We start from the raw sequence: 26,672 nt of genomic DNA, 5'->3' as shown, positions 1-26,672 counted from the left end.
AGGCTTAGTGCATTATTTATAAATAAATATATGGAAGAAAAAAGGCAGAAAAAGGACTTTCTTCTTACTGTTGGTGAGCACTAATACTTCAAAATTATCTTGATCTTTACATTTTGAATAAAACTTCATTTTGTTTCTCAAGCCAAATAATGTTAATAAATTGTCAAAAAGCTTTAGTTAAACCAGTGTTTGCTGTTTTTATATGTGGAAAAACAACATGGATTTTTGCCCCAGAAAAGCCACACTAGTAATTAATGCTAGTTCAAATAGTAGGACTGCAGAGGGCACTGACAGGTGAGTACCACAGTGTATCTCACCTAACTGAAATAAATGATAGAAAAGTAATGATTGCTGTAATGAAGTTTTGTGTAACAAGAACAGAAACAGACTATAGATTTTAAGACAGCCATGATGGTCATATACTTTTTTTCCCCCCCTTAGGAATATCTGTTGTAAGTTTGTCATTACTGAATGCTATGTGATACCCTTCCCCTGTGCCACCTCTCCCACCCCACCCACTGGATCTTAAGGTACTGTTGACCAATTGCTACACTTACATTAGTAACAACTTGGTTGGTTTTGCTTGGTGGGTTGGCTTTTTTTATTTCTTGTTTTTCTGGCTAAGCAATGTTCTGCTTTAGGACTCTTGTGAAGGTTGGTTTTGGTTAATGTGCATGTTTTTGACATTCCAGAGAAATATTCCTTATTTGTTGCTTTGAAGTGAAATAATTCAGGTTTGCTTCCAATCAAGACCGCTGCCAAAGGAAACTGAACCCTCAGTGTCCCAGAGGGTGCTTTCATTCTCTATCAATTGTAGTTGCAGGAAAAATGAATGGGGTTATGCCAGAAGCAATCTGGCAAAGTTTTCCTTCTTTATGGAGAAGAAAGAGGCCTGGGAGTCTGTCTTATCACTTAAGAATATCTTTTGTACTCTAAAGAAAAATTTGGAGTGTCTGTCTAAAACGTGTCACCTGGAGAGTCCACTAACAACAACAGTCTGTTTTCTGTAAGTGAGCTGCTTGGAAAAGTGAGGGGGAAGAACAACACTAACGAGCTTCTATTTTTAAGCACTTTTTCAGCCCAGTAAAATGCACTATTATTAAGGCCTGGTTTATGTTGCCATGCTCATTAGTAAATACCTGAAACTTGCTTTTAAATAAAAATCAAAAGCTTTAGTAACCAAAGCAGCTGCATTGTCTTCCCGCTAATATCAGAAAAATCAAATAAAAGTTGTCACAATTTAATTGGAATATTGCATATTTTATGCTAAAGGTGACTTGAAGGATTATCTTTAAAATAAGCCATAGTTAATATAGATAATGTGCTTTTAGGGTAAGAGAAGGGTGAGGAAAGAGAGGAGGAAGCGCAGTTCAAAGCTGTTAAACTAGCTACATCAGTTGTCTGCTTTAGGGAAATATTCATACTATACATGGTCTTCAGTGTTTAGAAGACTTTGGTGGTTTTAGGTAAGAAAGGGAGAGGCTCTGGTTTTGTGCAATTTTTGCAAAATCACTTCAGAACTGGAGCTTGAATTGAGTATGAGGGCTGATTAAGTGAATTCATGACAAAGGAAATCAAGGCTAGAATAGTAAACTTGGGTGGGATTTTTCATGGCCACACGGGAAAAATGCATCTTGAATCTTAAGTAAAAATTTATTTATAAGAGTAGTTAGTATTTTGGCAATGTGGTAGCTTTGCTCAGCATCTTTTATGTAGTCTTCAAATCAGTTGTCCTGCAGGGTAAGGTTTCCTTTTATTTTGTTTCACTTTCAGAGTTAATTTCTGGTTTATTAATATACAAGATGGTACTTTTCAGTGAACATTGCTTTTGGAAAGGCTCTCAAAAGTTTGAGATGGCAAAGGAAGAGCAATGCACCAGTTTTTATGCTGAACTGTATCTGCTCACTACACGGTCCCTTGCTAGATTGAAATTTTGAAAGACTGCAACTGCAGAAGTATCGTCTTGGCTAACATGTACGGTGTAACAGCTTTCCAGTGCTTGTAAGACTATGCTTTAGCACAGGCATTGGTGACCATCTTGAGGAGCACAGGAAGTAAAGGGATCTACAAGGTGCTGGAATATCTTTGGCATTCACAGAACCTGTAGAACTTGGATACAAGGAGTGAGGCACCAACACTTGGCTGACTTGCAGAGTCCAGCAAGGGGCTGACGAGCCCTGCCAGACCACATGGTGCTTTTGGCTCTGTGATGCCCGTGCAGGCGTTGCCCTATCTGTACAGCCTGGGCTTATTAGCTCAAGCTCCGTGGGAAAACAACGCTGTGTTTCCGAACTTGCACAGCCCTGCCAGAGCCTCGCCACCTTTCTGCGGAGCATGGTTTGGCCACAGGCACACAGTGCGGGCGACTGCCAGGAAATCCCTCTTCAGCTCCTGCAGTCTGGGCCAGCCATACACATCATCTTATGGAAATGGTGCGTGTAGGAGTGAAGAGATGATGCATGCTCAGCGCATATATTAATTTTAGCTGCATGGAGCTGGTATGCTATTAAGCACTCAGGATTGTTCAAGCTCTTTTAAGTATAGTGGTGTAAGTTTTCCCATGTTATTAGAAGCATTTTGTTGAGAAACCGTAAGAATTTAATAACCAGTACAATGCCCTTTCCTTTCAATCATGGCTGCATGATTCAGTTAAGGAAAAAAGGAGAAAGAAGAGTTTTCTGTCATTGAAGTGTAAGTTTTAGAAAATAAACACACTTAACAGCCCACATTTAGAAAACAAATATGGTCTTTCCTGAAGGGAAGAAGCCTGCCTTGGTAGAAAATATTCTTGTATCAAATATTTGTAGAAATCTCTATGAAAAGAATATGACATAAACTGTTGCTTGACTTAGTCCTAGGAGCACACACATTGAAAGGGTTTATTTTTGCCAAGTAGAACAATATTATGTTTGCTACTTTTGACACCAACAACTAGCAGTCATATCTGGTATATGTAATCTCTTTCTGATCTAGAAGTTTAGTGACTTACCTTGTTAGTGCATAGGAGTATTAAACTGTTCTGGTTGTTCAGGCTTACACAGATGAATTATCTGTGACAGCTGATTTAAAATTCACTTTGAAGAAATTTACGTTGGAACTTTTTTTACATGGTGAATAACTTCCACCCAAAAGCTGCTGTGGTCCATGCAGCTTAATCAAATGAGGACTTAATGGAATTACTTGATGACTCAAACTATTCAATCTAAACATTGAATGCTTGATTCGTAAGAAAGGTGATTTGATTTGCCATTAAGTGAAATAAATCAACCAGAAATAAGTGAAAACTCGGAAACTTTTTTAAATATGACCTCTTTTGAAACCTGTTCCACAGAAATTTATTCTCAAATTTAAACTTCTATAGTATTCATAGTTACTTTCTCCTAGTTGGGGACAAGCATCGTATTTTTATATGAAGTGAACAGGCAGACCTTAAAAATCTGGGAAGGGCTGCAGTAGTTCTCCAGAAAAATGTTCAATAATGACATCTAACACAAAGTGATATCAGCCAGCAGAAGCAGCACATACATCCTTTATTTAGACTTTTTTTTTTTTAGTCTTTATAGTCATGAATGTTAAATAGGGAGATGAGAGGGTTGTTTTCTGATGCTCAGGCTTCCCGCTCGAGAAGAATGTAGATACTTCATTTGTATTTGGTCTTGTGGCTGATCTGGCTCGGAGCTGGAAAAAGGGAGTAGGAAAAAAGTCAGAACTACAGCTTTTATTACTGTTTCATTCATCACTGGCTGTGTAGCATAGATGTCTCAAATCATACCACTATGAGGAGCTAACTACACCATCTCTATGCATTTCGAACTTTGATAAATTTCAAACATCTTCTGTGGAACTTACTTCAGCCAGACTCACAGGGTTTTCCTTCCCCTGTGTACCACCGATAACACTAATTTCCATGTACTGCAGAAACTGATGGCTAATAGCTTCTTGGCATGTTGAATTGATCTCCTAAAATCTTACTGCCTGTGCTAAGGTGGCTGTTCACAGAGCAGAAATAAGATGTGCTTCTCAAGTAGACGTCGTGAGAAAAGCTACTTACTTGTCCTGCACACTAAGGTACTTTTTTCTCACTAGTCCTTAAAAAGTTATGTGTGTTCTGCCAGCGACAGCTGCGCGCAGCAACTCGGGTTCGGTGGGGGTGGAAGAAACTTCGCTGCGGCGGAGCATCATCATCAGTGGGACCCCGGGGCGGGTCCCACGGGGGCCAGAGCCCAGCATGGCATCCACCCAGGCTCAGGAGGAGCGGAGCAGAGAACGGCTTTGCCGAAAGAGGGCTTTAGCTCCGAGCCGGAGCCCGGGATAACGCGGGGGAGCGGAGAAGTCACAAAGAACCTCTTGCAGTGTAGCAGGGGCCGAGGCACGAGTGAAATAAAGCAATGGGCACGAGCGGGGGTACCGTGAGGAAAACCGGCGCTGAGGCCAACGGTGGTGAGGGCAGCAGGAGGGAAGCATGGAGGCTGAGCTGAGCGGCCCCAGCTCTGCCCCGGGCACCTCTGCTTCGGGCATTTTGTGCGAGAAGGAGTTCAATGGCAAGCGTGGATCTCTCGCATCAGCCAAAGCGGCGAGAAAGGCTCCCACCTTCGCCTTCAAGCACCGCAGAATTGCGCGGAGTTGTTGCTCTCCCGGCTCACGGCGCTGTCGATGGCTGACCCGCGGGTGAGGAGGCGAGGGCCGCGGCCCGGCCCGCGGGGTTAGTCCCGGCCGGGCGGCGGCGGCAGGTGGCGGGGGCCGGGGCGGAGGTGGCGGCCCTGAAAGGTGCGATTGTCCCCAGCTATTCCTGGTATGCGCCGGGGCGGGAGCCGCCGGGGGCGGCCTCCACCGGCCGGGAGGGCGAGGGGCGCAGCGGCCCAGCGGGACGGAGCCGCCGCCGCGGCGGGGGGAAGGGTGCAGGCCCTCCCGGGCGTCCGGCTGCCCGCGGGGTGGGGGGGGGGCGGCGTTGCTTTACAGCCGGCGGCTCCTTCAAATTCTTGCGGTCGCCGAGCGCCAGCGAGCTCCCGGCAGAGGGAGGAGGCGGAGGGGGAGGAGACGGCGCGGGGGAGCGTTAAAAGGAGGCAGCTGAATGACAGCGGCTGCTCCCCGCGCCCCCACCCCGCCGGACCGCTCGCTGCCGCCGCCGCCCCCCTCGCTCAGTTCAGCCGGCCATGGAGGGGAGAGAGGACGCGGAGTGCGACTGCCGGGCGGCGTTTGCCGAAGCTCGGCGATGGGTAGAGGTGAGGCTGAGGCGTCGCTCGGTCCTTCTGGCTGGCCCCCCCCTCCCCCGCTCCCCTCCTCGCCAAGTCGCCCCGGTTCCCTCCCCGCCAGGCCGGGGGTCTCGCTGCGCGCACACATACACACCCGGCACGGCCGATGGGGCGGGGAGGACGCTGCCGTCGTCGGGCAGGGGCTCCGGGGACGCGGCTCCCAAACTTCTGTTTCTTTCTCCGCAAGCCATGGGCTGCTGTTTTTCGAAGGTTTCGTGAAAGCTCGCAGAGATCCGTCTTTGCAGTATCGTTAACGCCCCTCTTCCCAAAATCCGAATTAAAGGCTGGCATGGCTACCCTCCTGTCACTGGAGCTTCTAATTTCTTGTCCGTCTTGTAAATGAGTTCTTGGCCCTTGCTCTGAGGCAGCCTGAGTTAAAGGCACTCTTCTTCCTCCTATCCCAAAAGGGCTCGGGACAAGAGAGTAACCTGAAATTACCGTCATTTTCTTCTCTCCTATTTTTAAAGGCGAGTGTCTGACCGCACACAGCGCTTGACGCAAATACCTGCGTTTCTGTCGCCTTACCCAGAGTCGCACCGGTGCAGTCAGTAGTACGCTGATGGGCTGGGGAAGGGGGTTGCTCCTAGGTGTACCCGAGTGGGGCGGGTGAGCGGGGTAGGCCAGGCTGACGGTGTTCTGAGAAAGGTTAGAAATCTTGAACGGCCTCACTTAGGAGTCGTTGCGTGCTTCTAAAAAGGAGCTTTAGCGTGCTGGTTCTTATGTATTTTAACAGCTTAAGCTCATTTCTTTGCACCCGTGCGCTGAAGATGAAAAGTCTGTCTCCCAAAACGCTATCCCAGTAACTTTCAAAGCAGGGGGTCTGTTACTTTTTACCCCCCATCTGTGTAAGTTTGTCAAGACCGGAGTCCAGGCTTCTTTGTTTCCTCTGTAAAACGATGACATCTAGTGCTTAAAATCTATTGAGAATTTTGAACCGAGAGCACCCAAGGCAAGGGTATCGCAAAACCACTTCCACAAGTGTCAGTTTTGCAAGTGCCATCCATGAATGCAGGTGATCAAAGCAGCCCTGGCTTTCCCAAGTGTCAATTTTGTAAGTTCTAGCCATGAGTTTAGGTAATTAAAGCATTCCTCTCTCGCTTATATGTTTCTTGCATTGCTTTCTTTAAATTGGCAAAGCTTACTTCAAATAGTTTCATTAAGGTGATGTGATGTCGTCTTTGAAAATCCTATTTTAAGGGGGTGTGGGGATTTGTTTTAATTATTATTAGTTTTCATTTGATACCGGCTGGTTGTACCATTCCCTACAAAAGGTTCCCTCTTTGCCCGCCCGTAGCACATGGGAGCACTAGCGAAGCGATGCAAGTGTAAAGCGTGCACTGTTTGTGGAGTGGAAAAAACCTATCTTCAGCTTCCTTGCTTTTCCCCGGCTAATTTGTGTGGCTGTACTTTGTTTCTGATAGGTGAAGGCTGCTCTCATGTAAAATTAACTTTTAAACTTACCCCTTGGAGAAGCATGTTATTGTACATCAAGTACCTTAAAAACTTGAAGGTATTGATAAACAGGATGTTAAGAATTCCATAATGTTGAAGGAGAATGTAAATATTTATTTCCCTATGAAATGAGGTTTGTGTTTCAGAGAGTCCGTTGTGTTTCTCTACTCCTTAAATCCAGATGGATTAAAAAGCCAAGACCAACCATTTCCGTTCTTGTATGAGAAGAGTAAAGATATTTTTAGAGTAATGAGACGTGCCCCATGGTTTTGTGAGTCTTCATGAAACGCAGTGGTGTATACATGATTGAGAGTGAAACTTGGTGAGTCCTAATGATTAAGCAATTAGTTTTGAAGATGAGGCAGATTTCCAAATATTTATGAACTTGAATTTCTTATGTTTTGGTAAGGTTTTGTGTGCCAGCTTCCCCCTAACATTAGAGGAAGATGAAAGCATACAAACACTAACTACTATATATTTAAAAGTACAAGCAAAAAATCTTTTTGTAAACTGTTACCCTTTGCTAATGAAATCTGTGTTAACATATTTCTGTATTTCAGTACAGAGCTTTTTGGACTTTCAGATGTAAAAAAAACTGAGAAGGCCTGAGCTCAAACCTTGAAGCTGTGGGCTTTTTGTAACAGGACTGAGCAGCTGTATTTGTCAGATCTCGGGGGGGGGGGGGGGGGGGGAGGAAATCCACCCCAAAACATCAAAAGAGTTTTCACCCCATCTGTTCTTGAAGCTTTTGGTGAGAGGAAATTGTGTCCTGGTCAGGTCCCTTTTCTGCCTTTTCCCAGCTGGAGACTCCTCCATGTTGTACAGCAGCCACTGGCTCGTGGGAGCTCAAGCATTTGATCCTAGTTCTTATGCTATACAAAAAAACCCACCCCAAAAACAAAAACCCCAACAACTTGATTAAGAGTAATAACAACAAAAAAATGCATCTGATATCTGGTGTTAGTTAATGAAAGACTTTGTTCGTTAATTCAGATTCATGTTGAGGCGTAATTTATGATAATGCAGACAAGGCGGGTCTGTAGTCTTTACAGTGCAAAGACCTCAAGTGTAATCCTCAAGCTCTTGTGTTTTGTGTGCTGTGGTGAACTGGGAGGGGAGATAATGTTGCTTGTCTCTGCATCGGTTACCCTAGTTGGAGATGGTTAGTCACTCTTGGAGAGCTGGCTGTTGAGGGCATCTACTTCTTTTGGGGAATGAGTAGTCATTTTCTGTGCAAAACTCAAGTTCTTCTCAGGTGTCCCTTATCCAGAACCCAGCACTGGTTAGTGATGTTGGGTTCTTGGCATCTGGGATTTTTGGAGTCTTCAGAGCTCTGCCTGTAACAGCTGGTGCAGGTCAAACCCAAGTGCAGCTCAGCCTGAACATAGCACCTCAGCTGGGCTGATGGTGCCTGCTGAGACCAGAATAAAACACTGAAACACTGCAACTTAGAAATAGTTTCTCTAAGGTAGAGCTGTGTTTGCCAAAGCTAGAAATAGTTGGGTTAAAATTGTTTTACTGTGTTCTGTTCCATATTATAACTTAGGCAAGCCAAAAGCTGTTCCTCTAAACCAAAGCATTCTTCTCCCAGCTATTAAATATCCCAGACTGCCGAGTCTGTTTTCCTGCCTCAAAATGTGGGAGGGCAGTCTGCCTCTTCCTCTCTGCAGTCTACCACGAAGTTCATCCTTGTGATCAAAGGGGAGACATGGTCCTTCTCCCCCAAAACACCCTTCACCATTTGCAGGCATGATGTCCCTCTAAGACTTCAAGAGGAAAGAAGTGCGTGTGCCTTTTTCTTGTAAAACATCTCAGCTTTTGATTCCTGTTCTGTGTCTTAAATGAACCCTAATCTTCAGGTAAATGTCTATGGTTTGAAATTGTTTGCTAAAGCAACTTGAAACCTGACCCACGAAGTCTGTAAATCTTTAGTTAGAGTGCCCCGGGGCAAATCACGCTCGATTCCCTCCCCCTCCCCTCTTTCCCCCCTTCCCTTCCAAAGTGGTTGAATGTACCGATCCCGTCTGAGGGAGGGTGGGCAGTGAGCGTGTGCCTGAATGTATTGTTGGAGTGAAGCAGCAGAGCTGTAGGAACACACATGGAGCAACCTTGACAAATCCACTGAAGTGAAAAATAGGTGTTGGGCCAAGTAACTCTTAATATCACAAGCTATTACAGGACCTCTTGGGAGCTGAATTTCTTCCTCTAATAACTGATCTAGAGCTGTTAAAGTAAGATGTTCTGAGAGCTACTAATTTCATCTGATACTGTTGTCGAGAGCGTCAGTCTCAAAGTCACAAGCAGGACTCTGTAGCCCTGGGACTGTTCCTGATGCAGGGACACTGCAGCGGCACCGAAGTCCGTTCTAGTGCTAACATGACTCAGTGTTGATGGAGACAGGTGTTTCACCGTTAGGATTTCTGTACCAAGATAAGGTTTTTATCTTTTTTGATAGGCAGCCTTAGAGGAAGAGAGCCCAGCATATCTGGACGGCAACTAAAGATACCTCTGCTGCTCACATCTGCCACAGCCATTCAATAGGTAGTGAAGTAGCCTGATTTATCCGAGTGCTGTTGTGTGTGTTAACAACTTCATTTATTGTCACATTACAGTGTGCCTTTCAGAGTCCAAAACTATCTCCTATTGTGATTTAAAAGTATCTGTTACATTTTGGATGTTGGAAAATTATTTGTGGGGTTTTGTTTTTGTCTTTTTTGAGGAAAAAACCAAATGTGTGTATATACACACAGACACATACACCCCTCACACCCCCACCTGCTCAGAAGGTTAAAAAAGCGGATTTGGAGAGTAGCTTGGTAGAAGAAGTCAGCTTGAGGATAAAACTTGAGAGCCAGGACTACTTACTGACATATTTTGGTTTGGACCAACAGTACAGCAATCAAATCCAGTGAATGGTGTCTGACATGTGGTCACCAAATGTTTCTATTTGTTGAAACTGTTCGAAGTCTGCATTTCTACTGTATATTTTTATGGCTTCTGCAAATGCAGAAAGAGGTCTAGCAGCAGTGTTTTCCCTGTATTTGCATAAAGATCTTACCTCAGTGATTATTTGGTTTTGTTTTTCCCCCAAGCATGAATCTAATGCATACAGTCTGGTATGGCAGATGGGAGGAATAACTGTAGAGATAGAAGACTCGTCTTACTGTTCAAATCTTCTTGTAGGGACCTTTATTTCAGTTGAACTAATCATTATGAAAAGGTTTCTCAGTTCTCGGTAAGGTATTCTTGGATAGCATGTAGACAGACAGTCAATGTCCTGGATGGTGTTAGAATGAAAAATGTGTGAATGAAAAGGCGAAATCTATATATTGTGTTGCCTAAACCATGTCTAACACTGGGTAATTCTGTCAAGTCATAAAACCTGGGTGGGCTGGTTTCTGGAGAACTTCCTACAGCACGGCTGCCAAAGTCCTGGCTCACGTCTACATAAGGGATGTATTTAACCCTCCTTTAGGTGGATGCATCAATATTTCATTATTGTGTGTAGATTCTTGGCAGTGAGCCCTTGCATGCAGTAAATCTAAGTGTATCCTGTTAATATATAGATATGAATTGATACATAAATACACATGCTGTTAAGTAAATACTGTGGGAATGTTAAGTCCTAGAAATAATCTTCTCCACTGGCTGCAGACTATGAAGGTGCTGTGGCAAAATGTCATATAACAGGGCTAGCAATAATGTTTTAGAGGGAGAGGGTGACAGTGATAATTGGTTTATCTGGTTTAACATTATTCTCTCTGTTACCCTGTTGTCCCCTTCCTTCCGGACCTCAGGAAAGATATCTGTAGTGTATTTGGTGATGTGCTTGAGAGAAAAATGGGACTGATTTCTGCCTGAGAGTAAAATCTGTTTCGTGGTTTCTGCAAGGTGGGTTTACATGTTTTCAAGGTAAGTCTGTATTTGGATTTTGTACAGATGCTCGAACTCTATCTTCACGTAATCCTCTGCGATGGGCATGCATAGCTTTGAGCCGAGTTCACAGTGTAGTTTCCTTTGTGGACGGTTTCTCTTTGTAGTTTTGAGCACTGTTTTAAAATTTCTCAGGAAAGGAGCATCTCCAGGCACTTTAAGAGGAAAAATTAACTTGTTGACTATAGAAATGGGTATGTCTTCTATACTAGGGAAGTGCATTGCAGCTTAAGGGGATCTAAAGACAATTCTGACCAGACTTTTGTTTTCTTCTGTTCTCTATTTTGCGGTTACCAACTACAGCTAGTCATGGTGTTACTTTTGTTCTTTTCCTCCTGTCTTTTTGTTTGTTTGTTTTTTGAACTGTGTCCTGATCCCTTTTTCAGTTTTGTGAGGTCATGCATTTTTTTTTCCACCCATAGTTTGGGGAGGAGGCGAGATGATGATTTCCATGTTTAGCATGCTCTTCCTCCCCCGCCTCATTACTGTGGACTCCCTTTTAGCACCTTTTCTTTGTCAAACGCTTTTTTGGTCCAAATTTTTAAGTTTTTACTGAGCATTTGGGTGTATTACATTAGAGGGTGACCTTGCTGAGCTTTGGAAAACACTTGGGTTTTACTGTGTTGTAAGAACCAGATACATTCCAGCTGTTGTACCTACCACTCCTCTGCTTTAAAGTTTCTTTATACACTCCTGGAGGAGGTGGGGTGGTGGGGTTTTTTTTGGTTTTTTTTTTTTTTTTAAAGTGGTTTGGTTTTGATTTTTAAACAAAACATCCCCCCCCTTTTCTGCTTAATGAGACTAACATAACTCTTAACTATCATTTTTAAAATGGGCTTTCCAACTTCAGCAATTTAATGAAAAACAGCATGTGCTCTCAAACTCTGTACTAGAAATGCTTCTGCTGGTTTAAGGTGTGCTTGACACACCTAACTTATTATCCAAATTACCTTAGGAGGAGTGTTCTGGTTTTGATGTTTTTCACGTATCTGAGTACTGTCAATCCAAGTGAAAATCTAACTTTAAAGGAATGTAGTGAATAAGCTACTTTTAAAATAGGTTCTTTGATTCCTCATGCTGTGAGCTTCTGCAAGCAGTTGTAAATTTAGCATTTATGAATACCGCTAAATTTTTATTTTTCCAATGAAAAGAAAGATGTATGGATCTGACTCACAGCTAAATATCAACTGGAAGCTAGCATACTGTAAAGCATTCATTTGTGTTACACTGAATAGAGAAACTTAATTTCAACAGTGTTTTGCATTTGTGGTACAAAACATCTGGGATTATCTTAGAAGGGCATGAAGATTGTAAGACTTGCGGGTTTTTTGGGTTGGTTTTTTTTTTGCTGTTGCTGGGTGTGTTGGCATTTTTTTTTTGCACCAGCTCATGTGAAAGTCCTAAGTTTTGCTTCTGGACATGATTTCAGTTGTTGCTCTTAGAAAAGTAACCTGATCTACTAACTTTGGGTAATAGTTATTACTGAGTTGGCCAAAAAAGTCCAAAGCATTGTCATGTAACACAACTTTAAAGGAATATCTGGGTTGGGATCAATTCAGCTAGCATGACGTAGACAGTGAAAACTGTTGGTTGGGCCAAGCTGTCCTCCTAGGGCAGGTCCCACAACGACATCGTTTTGTGTTCGTGCCGGCATGTTATCACAGCAAGGTGTCATTGAAACTCCTTGGCATGTACTTCTCCTGCCTCCTTGTGTGGTGGCAGTGGCGTTTGTCTCACCCTCCAGTGATTTGGCTAAGGGGAGTTCATCTGATGATGGAAACTCGGCCTGTTTTGTGGTGTTTGGTACTCGCTTGGCTCCTGGGAGGTGGGATGGGCACCAGGGCTCATGCCAGGGAAGAGGTGGTGTTGGCAGAGTTGGCCTTTTGGTGGCAACTTGCAGTTGGGTTGCAGCTGAGCTAGTGGGATGAAGAGAGGCAGACACCTGAATTTAGACAAGCCATCTCTTTCCCTGGAGGCTTCTCAAGGGACCTGCTTCTGCTCATTGCCCCGTTCCCTTCTTTATATGACTTGGGAGCCATTCGCTAGGCGCCCGGGGTCGAGGTATAAGCTAGACACCTGAATTAGGGAGGCTGGCTTCCAGCCATAAATAACTTCTTCAGGATGAATTTCATAAGGCTTATAAATACAGTTGGAGCTGTTTTAAATAGAAACTCTGCCGGGAGTTTCTGGGCCAAAGAATTTAAAAGTGTTTGATATGCTTATACACTGACTTCCACTATGGCAGGAGCAGCCCTTGCATCTCGCTGGAGTTTTGTTGGCTGGGAGATGGGCCTGCAGAGGTGTTGGGCCCTCTGGCTCAGCGGTTCTGCAGTGATCATCACCTGCCTTTCAGGGGTGCAATCTAATCCCAGATCTAATCTCCAGTGTTATTTGCAAATTCTTTCCTGCAAGTACTTTATTGGCCCCTCTGTTATTTATTTAGTATTTTTTTTTTTCCTTCAGGAAGGAATTTGAAAAATCTAGCTTGTGGAATTTGATCTGAGACTTTCTATGTGGTCAAATGACCATGTCAGCTAGTAAATCATGATGTGATAAAGAACGGAAGCAAACAAAACCAGATGTCAAAGTGGCTGTGGAGAAGAGGAAGAAAAGATGCAAGTTTGATGCTACAGGGGTGGAGGGCTTTGTAGCAACACCTGTAGCACTGCCTTGAAATGCTTCTTTGCATACTGTTTCAGGTTAGGTGAAGCTGGGGACAAAGCTAGGCATTACTGCATTTCCACTTTAGGAAAAAACTCCTTGTGTCACCACGATCCTCTTGGCTAAACAGTGCCACTGACAGAATGTACCTTTTTGATGCACCTGAAAATGTAACCCTGACCGAAAAATGGGCCAGACATTTGATGGCAGGTTCTTTTGCAAATAGAAGTGATTGTAATAAAGTGACATCAACTGTCTTAACTACAAAGGTCTCACCTTTGTATATATGTATTTTTTTTAAATGTCAGGTGGGCATCCTCATTGCGAGTTCTCGGCATTCAATAAAAAGGTTTAATGGAGTTGCTCATATTTGGACTGAATAAAGATGGGGTGAGGATGAAGGCGTGAGCTCGAGGTACAGATGGATATCTTTCACAGACGTTTGCCTGATGCTGTGGAGGGGAAAAAGCAACCCTGATATAATAAACATCGACTTGATGGTTATTCAGGAGGGTATTGCTTCACAACTACACGTCTTACGTGTCGACGAATTTTTTCAAAGACAAATCCCCATTAAAATGCACAGACTGGGTTGCTCACTAATGACCTAGCTTTCATGCGTCTGATAAAATCCAAAAGTCCTCCATGACGTTGGGGTAGGTCTTGCAGACATGGGCTGTAATCTCATTTGAGAGCATCGTTAAAGGCTCCAAGAAGTTCTGCGTGTCAGTGGATGGGGTCGGGAGTTGTGTGCTGTGGAGAAGTGACAGAGGAGAGAGGCTTGGAAAGGGAAGAGGAGAAATGTGCATCTAACGTTATTTGTAAGTAACTACTTCTTCCTTCTTACTGGAGTGAATTTCTTACCTCGTAAGTTTTTAAATTACAAAATTTTGTAGAATGTGCTGGTTTCTTAAATCGGGGGGGGGGGGTTGCATTTGTTTTACATGTTGGCCATTTAAAAGATTGGGGGAATACAGTCTTAGACTGTATAAATTCCTGAATGTGTTATTACACTTATTTTAATTTTTCTACTTACGTATTTGTAAAATCAGTATCTCATCTGCTTTACCTACCATGGGGCATGGAAGCCTACTCTTAGACCTGGCTGAAAAATGTGTGTACCTATGGTTCCTTTTTTTTTTCTTCCCTTTTTTACCTCCCCAGCTATGAATTTCAAAACCTTTTTTTTTTTTTTTTTTTCTTTTTAACATGGCAACTAAAATCCTGTGGCATTCCATTTTCCAGAGGAATCTTTGATCTTTCCTTGTGAAAACTGTCTCCCCTTGAAAATTACAGTGAAAAGGTTAATGTTTTGTTCCTAAACTTATTTGGATATAGTGTAGTTAAGAAGAATAATGCTGTTAAACCATGTCTGGTTCTCAATATAATGGTTAATTTTGTCAGAATACAAATACTGAGCATAAACATTTTGGCAACAAGATTTGGTCGTTGTTTGCGGGCAAGTCTCTTGCAAGAACTGTATCTACTGGTCACGGTAACAAAGCGTAAGGTTGGAGCAGGGTTTTCCAGCGTCTCAGCAGACGCGGTCGGGAGGCTGGCAGTAATTTGGTTTCCTGTGTCTGGTGCATAGATGGGTTAGATGCGATCCAGCCGTGCAGATTTCCAGCGGTGACTCATCTGATTGCTTTCTCTTTCCTCTGTGATCAGTCAAGGAGGTAGGATAGAGGAGGGTGTCTCTCAGGCAGTAGGAGACATCTATAATGTCACACTACCTTTCAGATACGGGAGAGTGAAATATCAAAGGATATTGGTGTGTCTCAGCTGTTTTTAAAGGTATGCTAGCCTTCCTCACTGCAGTCTTAAGGGTTTTTTTTATTTCCTTAGAGTATTATCCCTAACCCAGCTGCGCTGTGGCTGTAGCTCAGCCACATCGTATCTTTATTCTTGCGCTATTGCATAGTCTGGGAATGGATGAACCTGGTGCAGGCTCAGTTTAACAGACGTTGCTCCTGGGGGGAGGCTAGGGAGGAGAAGAGATACGGGTCCATGGATCCTTCTCATGCCAACCTCAGCACCTGCTTCTCCACTCAAGTAAAGAAGTGTACATGTCTTTGCTTCTTCTTCAGGTAGGGGATATATATTCTCCTTGGGGAAGGGGCACTCTTCTGCAGGCTGCTAGTGGAGGTAGATGTGACATGCACCAATTTTACCAATTTTTTTCATCTACTGATGCCTATAATGTTGCTTAGATTGCACATAGTGGTTTTAATTTTTGACAGAGATGCAGATTAAGACCTTTAAGAGCTTCGATTATGTCCACCTACCTGATGTAGTCCGGGAATTGGAAGCAGTGTGGCTGCTGTCACACGGAAATCCGTGTGAGCCAGTTTAGGTCTGGCAGGAATGCCCACGTATTCCACAGCTTTATGCAACATAAACATCCTTTGAGATTAGGATGCTACAAATTAGTTGCAGCTGGACATAGCTCATTGTTTTCTTCATCTAAAGAGCCCTGGATATTGCTCACCTATTTAATTTTGTGGAAGAAGATTTAAATTATGAAACTTCCTTCTATGTAACTACTTTTGTCTGTCAGGAAGGCTGTTTCCCAGGGTACTAGTAAGACACGGGTTCCTCAACTATTGTAAAAGTATATTGGCTGTTCATCTTTTTAAGAGCTTGATAGTCTTAGTTACAGAATGCAACATCCTTACCATGAGAAATGTCTATCGGAGAACCTTCTCTGGAGAAAGCTTCTTTAAATCCTGTTGTGTTTAGAAGCAGGTATGTGGCTTTCATATGCCCCTTTCTTTCCTGTATTACATGTGTAATACCATGATATAAGAATGTGTAAATGTGAGCATAATATATCCCCTCCCATCTACTTTTAAGATAGTTTTAATCCTGTGATTCGGAAGGGAAATAGGTACTACAGGGAGGTGCAGATAAAAATCCACCCTGCGTTTGGGACCAGTCTGATGGGCAGCATGGTGTATTGAGGATCTCTGTGTACAACAGGGAAGACTGGGGATCGAACGTTGCTGTAACAGCAGCAATCGGGTACCGAATGTCGTTGCACATTACACGTGTGGTGTTGTCACCTTCCTCAACTTAGTATGAGAAGTTTTGGCCATGTTCCCAACTTCCAGGAGCAGCTCCTGTTTACTGGTTCAGTTTAAATGATCGTGTCTCTTTTTATTTATTTATTTATTTTATTTGTTTGTTTTCTTTCTTCTTTCTTTCTTTAGTGTAGGTTTTATGGCCATGATGCTCTCTGGTTTTCTGCCGAGGAAAATCTGGTTTTAATCTTGAATTCTAAGCTGCATTTTTTTGGGAGTCGCTCAGAAATAGACCTGAGTCTTCTTTATGAACTAGAAGTTTGATTGTTTCCTGGGTATAAGTGCCAGGACACTTTCTACTTTACACTGAGTTTGACCAGGGTCTGTTGCAGCAACTCCTAGTGGTCACCTCTGCGGCTGATACTTCATTTCTACGTAGAATTCAACTGACATGTTTTGGAATTTTACATAGTGCACTTCTCTGTATTTAACTTTTTGGCATAATTAGGCTACAGCATTGTCATGAAAACACGGTTTTAGTTAAACTACAATGAGGTGAAGTCTTTAATGATCCCTGGAACACCACATAAGTACTGTTAAATCATAGCTGTCAGGCTGGAGTTGTGAAAAAATCTCTGAAGCAGTGGCTAGTTTCAGGGAGAGAGGTCTCCAGCAGTCAGAAAATTGGTATAATGCTATTTTAGACCTTGGAACCCCTTGCTTCTATTTATATAGAGTGTCAGTGGGTGCTTGTTGGTGATCCTTACTGCAGATCCCATCGTCTGAGACACTAGCAAGTGGTGAAACTGCTGCACGAAGCAAACGAGCAGCTCATGTTCTCCCTCTGCATAGATTCATTACTCTAACCAAGTTACTCACATATATGCAGTCTGGAAATACTAGAGGTCTTTGATCTTTAAAACTTAATGTTTGAAAATGTAAATGATGCATTTCTTTGATCTGCTTCGTAAATTAAATGGTAATTGTGAAAATTACATTAGGCAGCTTTCCACTTAAAGGTTTGTACTTTTCATTTCACACTACGTTAATTTTAAGCCATGTGTCCTTGCTGGTTTTTCATCTGTGAATTCTGGTACAGGGGAGATCCTTATGTTTCTACATGGCCTAATTATCAAGAGTGTGTATATTTAGTGATTAGACCTTAACATGCAATTCCTCTAACGCTGATGCTGGGCACTGTCAGTTTTGCCTGTCTGCCTGTATATTCATGACTAGGGTAGTAAGAATTGTTAAGGCTGAGTAGTAGAAAACGAAGAGCGATTGAGCTGTGTGTACCCAGGATGGGAAGCTCCGACTTCTTCGCTTAAGGTGTCAGGAAATGCTCCGGCACGTGCTCTGCTACAGTCTGGTGATGTGTCCTCCCAAGCATCTGCTGATAGAAAAGCAGAAACTTTCTATCTGGGTCCTCCTATGCTACCAGACTATTTGCTATTGCCTTTCCAAATTACTGTTGTCTTCTAATCAAAAAAAAACTACTGGGTAATTTAGGGCTCCTAAAACGTTGATGAAGCTCATGCAAATTTCAGTCTTTTTCCTTACATCAGCTTTCTCTAGTACGTAGTGGATTTGTCTATCTTATTTACCATAAATGATGATAAAGACCTCTCTGCCTTTGTCGTGTTTTCTTATGAAAGGAGCCTTTGAAATATGAAGGCCACATCAAACTGCCAACTAGTAACTCACAAGGTTATTCAGAATCTTATCCGTGTGTAATAGGTTCTTTTAAGCTCCTGTTGGTTTCACGCCAACTAAAAATCAGCTGCTAAACTGAAGTTGTTAATTACTCCCTTAGTAAAATCACTTTGTGTACTTTTCAATTATTAGTATTTGTTTAACTATGTGGAGATTAAGGTTGTGGGGGAGAAGGTTCAAGGTGGTTAGTACTGAATGTCTGCCACAACAACTTTAAGATGTACTTGCGGCTGGAGGAGGTTTTCTGCGTGTTTTTTATTTTGTTATTTTTAGGAGCAGGTAAAGATTCTTTGTTCCAGATCAAACAACCGTCTATGGAGTGGGATTTTCTGTTTTGAATATCATCATGTGGACCTTCTGCTGTAACTCATGCTACAATCCCAAAATCTGTCTTGCTTCCTATCTCCTGTTGATTTCCTTTAGTGATGTTTGTATTAAGCTCAGCATCATGCTGAATTACCATATTGCTGCTTTTTGCTAATTTCCATCTGTATGTGTGCTGGTGGATTTGAGCGTTCATCTCCAGTAATTTGCATAGGATGTTAAACAATGTGATTGCTTTAGTGGCACCCATCAGAGTTAGGAAATTGCCCAGCTGAGGTGAACAGGAGCATCTCAACTCCAAGCTGCTACAGCAGCCTGCCTACGTATTTGATTTTTTTTTTTTTCTTTAAGTGCAAAGCAGAGAGAAGATATTTCCAACCAGGGGTAAAAACAGTTGCCAGGGAAAAGAAACTTGGAATGTCTTTTCTTAGGTTATGGAAATGATTTAGCTTGGGTTTTGGTGCTTCAGTGTGATACCTTCCTCATCAAAATTTCTTTTAGGTACATAAGGAGTTACAAAACTTCCAGATAACCGTTCAAAATTAAAATTAGCTCTCTTAAATTGATGGGGTTTTTTTAAGTCAGGAATTGGATGCTTAAATTTTACTTCTGTTTGTCTAAGTGTGGGAGAACCTAGATCATCCTTTCTCAAAATTTCTCTTCCCCAATATGTTCCTTTGTCTTCTGTGTCCTTTTGAATAAGGATGACTTGTAGAATTATTAAAAAACTAATTCTTATATACATATGAATTAAAATTATCCGATCAAAATGTTTGTATTGAGGGCTGAGGGGGCCACAGGAGCCCTCTGTCCTCTCCTGCTATGAGGACAGAGACCCCCACCAGAGAGGAGCTGGCCAGGAGTGGGACCATGCAGGAGGACCATTTGCAGCCACTTGTGAATCTTCAGCCTCTGTTGTTACCCAAGTCTCAGAGTTGTGTCAATGTGGCCACTGCTAATTTTTTCTCTTCTTGAAGCCTAGTATGAAGGTCCTGTGGCTCAAAGTGAGGGTGTGTTGGTTAAATAGTGAAGTAACATTTTAAAGCTGTTACTTTAAAATATTAGCTGATGCTGAATTTTTTTTTCCCACTGTTCCTTCATAGTGATTAAACTCATTTCAAGTCAAGTTATAGCAAGTCATTAATTAAAGTATGGAATTTTTTAAGTCCAGATTTTTTTCTCAGACTTGAACAACTTGAAACAAGTGTACGCCGTAGGTGCCTAAGAGCAGGTAACTTGTGTTTCCTGGTGAACGATGTTGCCAGTTTTAAACTTTCTCTCACTGCTCCTTTAAGGATAGCCCAGAACTAAATAAAATAAAATGAAAGACCTTAAGCTTCAGACCAAAGCTTTGACTTTGAATGAATTGCTCGGGATAAAAAGAGAAGTGGCAGGTGTATTCTATTTCATGGATTTAACAAAACAAACAAACACAAAGTAGCATCTGGTGCCCCATTCAGTGTGCTTTGCTGCTGGGAGAGCTTCTCTCCTAGAGCCAAACTTTCATAAATTTTCTGGATCTCCCCACTTTTCCCCACATAATTTCATTTTTAGCCTTGTTTGGGGAGTCTTGTGAGTTTAAGGCTTTTCCAGACACCAGAGCTCCAGAGCTGCCGCAGTCTTGTAACCCTTCGTGCAGCCCCTGTGATGGAGCACAACAACCCAACACTTGCCGTTTCCCATAAAACTCAGCAGGAACCGCAATCTGATAGTACAAGTGTCTTCCCCCTTTGAGGGATGAGGCCACTGTTAAGTACAGGAATCTCTCGTAAACAGAAAAATAGATATTTTAAATAGTATTATGCTTAATCGTACTCTTTTTACCATCTCCTCCTATTGACACTATAGGAAAAAGGTTTGACAGTGACAATCCATCCTGGGGGTGCTGGTTGACAGCCGGCTGAATATGAGCCAGCAGTGTGCCCAGGTGGCCAAGAAGGCCAACAGCATCCTGGCCTGTATCAGAAATAGTGTGGCCAGCAGGAGTAGGGAAGTGATTGTGCCCCTGTACTCGGCACTGGTGAGGCCGCACCTTGAATCCTGTGTTCAGTTTTGGGCCCCTCACTACAAGAAGGATGCTGAGGTGCTGGAACATGTCCAAAGAAGGGCAACGAAGCTGCTGAAGCGTCTAGAGCACAAGTCTTACGAGGAGCAGCTGAGGGAACTGGGATGGTTTAGTCTGGAGAAGAGGAGGCTGAGGGGAGACCTTATCGCTCTCTACAACTACCTGAAAGGGGGTTGTGGCGACGAGGGTGTTGGTCTCTTCTCCCAAGTAACTAGTGATAGGACGAGAGGAAATGGCCTCAAGTTGCGCCAGGGGAGGTTTAGATTGGATATTAGGAGTAATTTCTTTGCTGAAAGAGTGGTCAGGCATTGGAGCATGCTGCCCAGGGAGGTGGTGGAGTCACCATCACGGGAAGTGTTCAAAAAAAATGTGTAGACATGGCACTTCAGGACATGGTTTAGTGAGCATGGTGGTGCTGGGTTGACGGTTGGACTTGGTCTTAGAGATCTTTTCCAACCTTAATGATTCTATGATCTCAAGCTAAACTTGCTCCTCAGGGGCTTCGTTACCAGCAGAAATATAGGTTCTTGTTTGCAGTCTCAGGAAACTAAAAGGGCCAAGCTTTGGGCTTAAAAAAAACGTTGTTCTTGTCTTCCTGTAGGTATATATTATCCACCAGGCTTCGTTTTCAATTTTACAATAAATAGCATATGCTGGTTTTTGACATTAGAACTTGAAATCATGTTTAAATTAAATGCTAGTAGTCGGAGGAAATGGGCTTAGACAGGCTTTACTTTGTTTTGGTGCTCCAGAGCTAATCATTTACAAATTGCTGAGCTAAGGGGCACAAATTAATGACATTCCAACATCTTAAAGTAGCCCCCGCTATGTCACACTGAAAAAATGTGTATTCCGCATTCAGATGCTATGAATTTCACAGATGTTTCATTTATGTGAAAAAATAGGTGAAGATACACAAAGGAGTTGAGTTGATGTTTTGTGTCAGTTATTGTCTGTTAATCTGAACACTGTGATGCGTTTTTCAGTAGCACAACATTCTTTATGATGTTTGCAAAATTACTCCACTATAAAGAGCTACTTAGCTGCCATATCATTTTTTTTCCATTTAGCAGAAATGTTGCTATCACAGATTTGCTCATTAAATCCTTCATTAGCCAGCAAAATGTTTATTTCTTAATCCAGTTTCACTTTGTTGAAAGTTTTCAGATTTTATTAAAACAACAATTTCTTCCATTGCAGCAGAGTGTGACTTCCCAAGGGTTCAGAAGATATCTTATAGGGATTGTTAACTTGCCCTTATAAACACTGCAGTGGCAATTCCAATATAAGATGTTTTCCAATAATGCTGAATACAAGTTTCAAAATTGTTTTATTGTACTTTTTTTTTTTTGAGGGGGGAACGTGTTTTGGGAAGTTCTATTGTAGACTTACTCTTGTCTATATGGGGGAAAAAATATTAACAAGCTTTTTGTTGGTTTTTTTTGGACATCAATTATAATTTGCTTCTTCATAGCTATTGAAAGATGGACTATTCACTTAAGTTTCCTTTATTGACCCAAAATCTGTCCTTTGGCCTCTATTGATAAATCTAATACAAGCACTTAGGGACATGGTTTAGTGGTGGACTTGGCAGTGTTGGGTTTATGGTTGGACTTTATGATCTGATCTTAAAGGTCTTTTCCAATGTAAATACTTCTATGAATCTATTAATCTATGACTGACAGGCAGTTTTCACAGACATGTATTTTGACAGAGACTCTTATCTGTATGAATTTGGCACATGTTGAAGTGCCTGTAGCCTTGACAAAGCTTTGGCCAAACAGAACCTGGGGGGGCTGCCTCTGATCATCCAGCTTTTGACTTTCATATTGGAGATTTTTTTGAGGTTCTTGTGCCAGCCACCATTACTGTGAAATGCTTGGTCATCGAGCCTTGGGGTTGTCTCAGCTGAGCGAGTGTCTGTGAAATCTCCCGGAATTCAGCGATAATGTTGCACAGGGCTCCTAGAAGCAGCAGTGGAACTGCCATTGTCCAGACTCATACCTTCTCCAGCACTAAGCGTAGGCAAAGGCAGAGGAGACCAAGATGTAGCAAAAGTCACGTCCCCACTGCTGACCTGAGTCAGGGTTATGAGGGGGCTGTGCTGGACATGCTGACAGGGGATGAGGCAGACAGCAAAAGTGGTTGTTCTCATCTTTCCGCCCGTGTTTCTCCAATGCAAACAAGAACAGCAGATCTTTCAGGGTTCTCCATTTCTGCTTCATGTGTCTTCTGTTCTTTCTCTGGCAGCAAGGTTGTGTAGGTTTTGCATCTTCTTCCTTGAGGCATCAAAAACTTGAATTTTTTATTTTATTTATTCATTTAAACATGAGTGTCTAAAATGACGCCTTGAGCAGGTGGATTCATATAGCACCTGTGACCAAAAGCTATGTCATGAAGTCCAGACCTGGTTTTGCTTTGAATGTTTCCTTCCAAAAAATACGCTTCTGTTATTTTTTTCTTAGGTGGTTTCTGGAAGTTCTTCAAAGAAAACACTGCAGTAGCTCTAGCGATCCTCTCTGCTGGTACCTGCCTCATTCCCACATAACTCTGTCATTGGAGGTGCCCAGGGAGAGCCCTTTGTCCTTCAGAGCTTCTAGGTTAGTCATTTTTGTCATATCAAGGCAATCCTCCAGCACAGAGGGAAGCCAGGAAACCAGAATTCTTTTTGTGTTGTCTGGCACTGTCACATAACGTCTGTGGAGACGTAGAAAGTGCCAGTGGTGCACAGCACTGCATCCTCAGCACCACCACCTTGCACTCCCCCATCTCTCTGCATATATCTCCAGTGGTTCCAGGGCAGCAGGCCACTAGAGGAGAACAGCTGGACCACCAAGAGCTCATCTAAGTTATGTAACACTAATAACCTTCTTCATGAAGACCAGTCAGTTCCTTCCTCTCCATCCCCAGCAAGTGATGAGAATTAACAGGCCATATAGAGGAATTTATTTTGGGAACACAATTCATTGGAGTATAGAAATTGGATGCAACCAGTACCTTAGTCTCTAAATTCTAATAAATCATAGCTCCCTATGCATCTTTTACCATTAACTTTAGAGTTATAGAGTCTGGTGTGTGGTTTATATAGGATAGTGTAAATGCCACTTAAACTGTGTGTCTTCAGAGATGGTAATTATCCTGATCTGTGTAATTACAGTTACTTGAGGGAGGGAGTGCTTGTGTCTGTACCCCCTGCTCCATGGGTATACAATTTTTTTGTTGTTGTTGTTTTAACAATGTCAGGACATAGTAGGCATTATAGGTTTGAATTTCTGACTTGACACTTACATCAGTTTATTTTAGGATGTATACTGTATGTGTAGATGTTTTTTGTGTCTAGGTTATCTTGTGTTTTGAGCAGTTGCTGTGAAGTACTTGATTTCGAAAATGACACCAAAACTTCCCTTGAAACTCACTTTGTCCTGTCTTATGCCCTAAATCCTGCAGATGCATACATGCTTAAGTAAGAATTTTCTCCTGGTTTGGTATTCAGATGATGAGACTGAATGAGTAATAAGCTCTTTCATGTGGAAATAGCATATGTCGCTAGAAGGAGCTCAGAGGTCACGTAGTTCATGACTACTCTCTTGTAAGACCGGATATTCTTATATGTAGACCATTCCTGGCGCTTTTTCTTTTTTTAACCTCTTAAAAACTGGTGAACTGGTCTATGGTACATAACTCTTACAGTTAATTTTTCTTCCCTAATATATGAGAACTTTCTTTGTGGGAAATTAAACCAATTAGTACAACTTTTGCTTTGATAAACTTGGAAAAGAAGTGTTTCCTCTCAGTCTGAGCTCTTCTTTGTAATAATAATTTGCTTCCCCCAACTAGTCCTCATATTCCTAAGCCTCTTTTCTGTCTTGTCTTGAAGTGCAATACATGCAATAGCACCTACCAGGCTAAGAGTAGGACAACTACTGCACCAATACTAACTGGTGAATAACCACTTAAGGCAGTGGCGTTGCATGAAAGCATGTGGGGGTGACTGACAACAAAGTCTGTTGTAAAAAAAATAAAAAGTTAACATTGTTTTGAGATGTATGGGAATATCCTATGTTTGTATTAATTTGCCCTGTTTTAAGGATAAGGCTTTGTATCTAAGCTCTGCTGAATTTTCTCTTGCTGAACTTTAGACCGCTGCTCCAAATCTAGGATTAGAATGGCAAATCTCCCCCCATAATGGTCATGCAACTTCTCATTTTGGATTTATAAATAATACAGTTGTAGTCTGTCACCTAATTTGGTAAAGAATATGCTAAAGAGTCCTGGAATTTGAAATAACTTCTCTTTGGTCCAGTTTAGTACCGTATCCCAGTCTGATGTTGCACCTTAGAAACCTGCTTTTTACATGTGTAGCCTTCTTCCTACTGTTACGTAACGTCCTTTTAATCTCCTTACCTAGACTGTATTTCCACAGTCTTGTCTGCCTTTAAATAAAATAGCAAGGCTTTTTTTCCAGCTGCATAACTTAAGTCTGTTGATAGCCCATTTATTGCTTTTCTTGGGTACCAGACCAGTTACTTTGCCAAAGCAGGAAAAAAAAAAATTTTTTTACATGACTTTTCAAACCAAAGTGTATTCTCACTTCCAAACAGCTATGGCCTGGTGGTGGTGGTGGTGAATCATCAATGTTTAATCCCCTTCTAGAAACTAAAGATGGGGAGATTAATCTAAGTGTGTTTCTAACTCTTACTCTGGTTTCTTCTCATGTAATCACACCTCTAAAGGGGATCTTTATTTTTAATTTTTCAATCAATGAGACCTTTCCAGCCCTTTGAGTTGAAGATAGTTGCTAATGGCTTGGAGCATGCTCTAGAACACAGAAGGACTTAATTAAGCAAATTCTTCCAGACTTTGCCATCTTCAACATTTTTCTTCTACTCTGAGGTTGTTTTCCCAGTCCAATGCTTCTCTGAAGGATATGACAACTCTTTAACCAAACATTGTAGCCGTCTTGTCACTAACTGTTTATTCACCTTCGTCATACCCTATCTGTCCTTTCTTTTTCTTCTAGCATGGCCATAGAATTTCTTTTAACTTTGTCTTTAGTTCCTTTTTCACTTTAACTTGCCTGACTCTTTTTATTATGCTAGTTGTGTGAATATTGTTCACTTCTATTTTCGCTATTTTTGGTTTCTCAAAGAGTTACTGTTTAATCATACTACTGTTTGGTTTAGGCTATTCACTTTCTCATCACGTTTTTGATAGAATACAAAATGAAACTAACTGTAGTACTTCATTGATCTGATTGAACACCTACCAGATTCTGTAATAGTCTTTAAAATGATAAATAAAGTTTTGAGCCCACTTGCAAGGTAATGCTGGATAGTCTCCGTACACAGACAGCAGAACTGAGGCCTCCTTCTTATGTTTGCAAAACTGTCTTTATTAATAATTTTTTTGAGTGGGAAACTGAGCTGTCTTGACACGCCTTATTTAAAGTAGTTCCATCAATTGTAATGTTAAAACCTTCAAGACACTCATGGTATTTTGTATAACCCATTGCTTGGCATCCTTGCTGACAGTAATAACTAAGTATTCATTACTGGTGTTGCAGTAATGTTTTTTTGAGACCTTTTCTGTTTTAGTTTCCAGCAGATGGTGGTTGCAACTAAAGGCAAAAGGAAACATGTGAGGATGGTTATTGGAGTGGTGTATGCATGTGTATGCACATCTGTGCAATTCAGTAAGGTGCTGTGCTGAGTTTTAATGACTGTTTTGTAGTTGTAGTTGAGGATTCTTTAAGATTCAGTGATTTATTCATATTAGGCTGTTGCTTTTCCTGCTTTTACTCCAATAAAGATGTTACAGCAAATTTCCATATGTTTGTCCCAGCAGAAGTAAAATCTTCAATGATTAAAAAAAAAGTTTTTCATTTAACTATATGCATGAAGGTGAAAATAAAGTAGTTACATGCAGAACAACAGAAAACCCATTAACTTTAGTATTGCTGGTAAAGAACACAGTTGTTGGTGAAAACAGACTTTTTTTTTAAGAAGAACATATTGCCAAAGAACTGAACAAGACTATTTCCTACTTGTAACTCTAAAAGAGGTAGGCCCTTGGCATAAGGGTGAACTTGCTGATTTGAGATCAGTGTCTCTTTCCTAGTTAAACATGAACATAAAAAGAGCTTTGGTCCTAAAACACTCATTGGGCACCATGCCGCTGTTCTTCTACTCCTTAGTCAAAAGTGTTATCTGACTGGGAGATACAGTCTCAAATTCATACTGCTTATAAATATTT

At 41.9% G+C, this 26,672-nt stretch overlaps 1 protein-coding gene across 1 annotated transcript in view; it reads left to right on the top strand.

The window, feature by feature from the left end:
* The first annotated feature begins 5,138 nt into the window (after positions 1–5,138).
* The window catches only part of LMO7 (LIM domain 7), a 130,416-nt gene continuing 108,882 nt past the window's right edge, over positions 5,139–26,672 (top strand). The window contains exon 1 of the mRNA XM_082013629.1: positions 5,139–5,222. Coding sequence (XP_081869755.1) covers positions 5,154–5,222 — 69 coding nt within the window. The 5' untranslated portion in view covers positions 5,139–5,153. The remainder of the gene's footprint in view (positions 5,223–26,672) is intronic.

The sequence above is a fragment of the Phaethon aethereus genome, assembly GCF_964289735.1.
Source record: "Phaethon aethereus genome assembly, chromosome: 1".
Lineage (NCBI taxonomy): Eukaryota > Metazoa > Chordata > Aves > Phaethontiformes > Phaethontidae > Phaethon > Phaethon aethereus.
The sequence above is the reverse complement of the archived record's forward strand: the minus strand, read 5'-3'. Positions and strand labels throughout refer to the sequence as shown.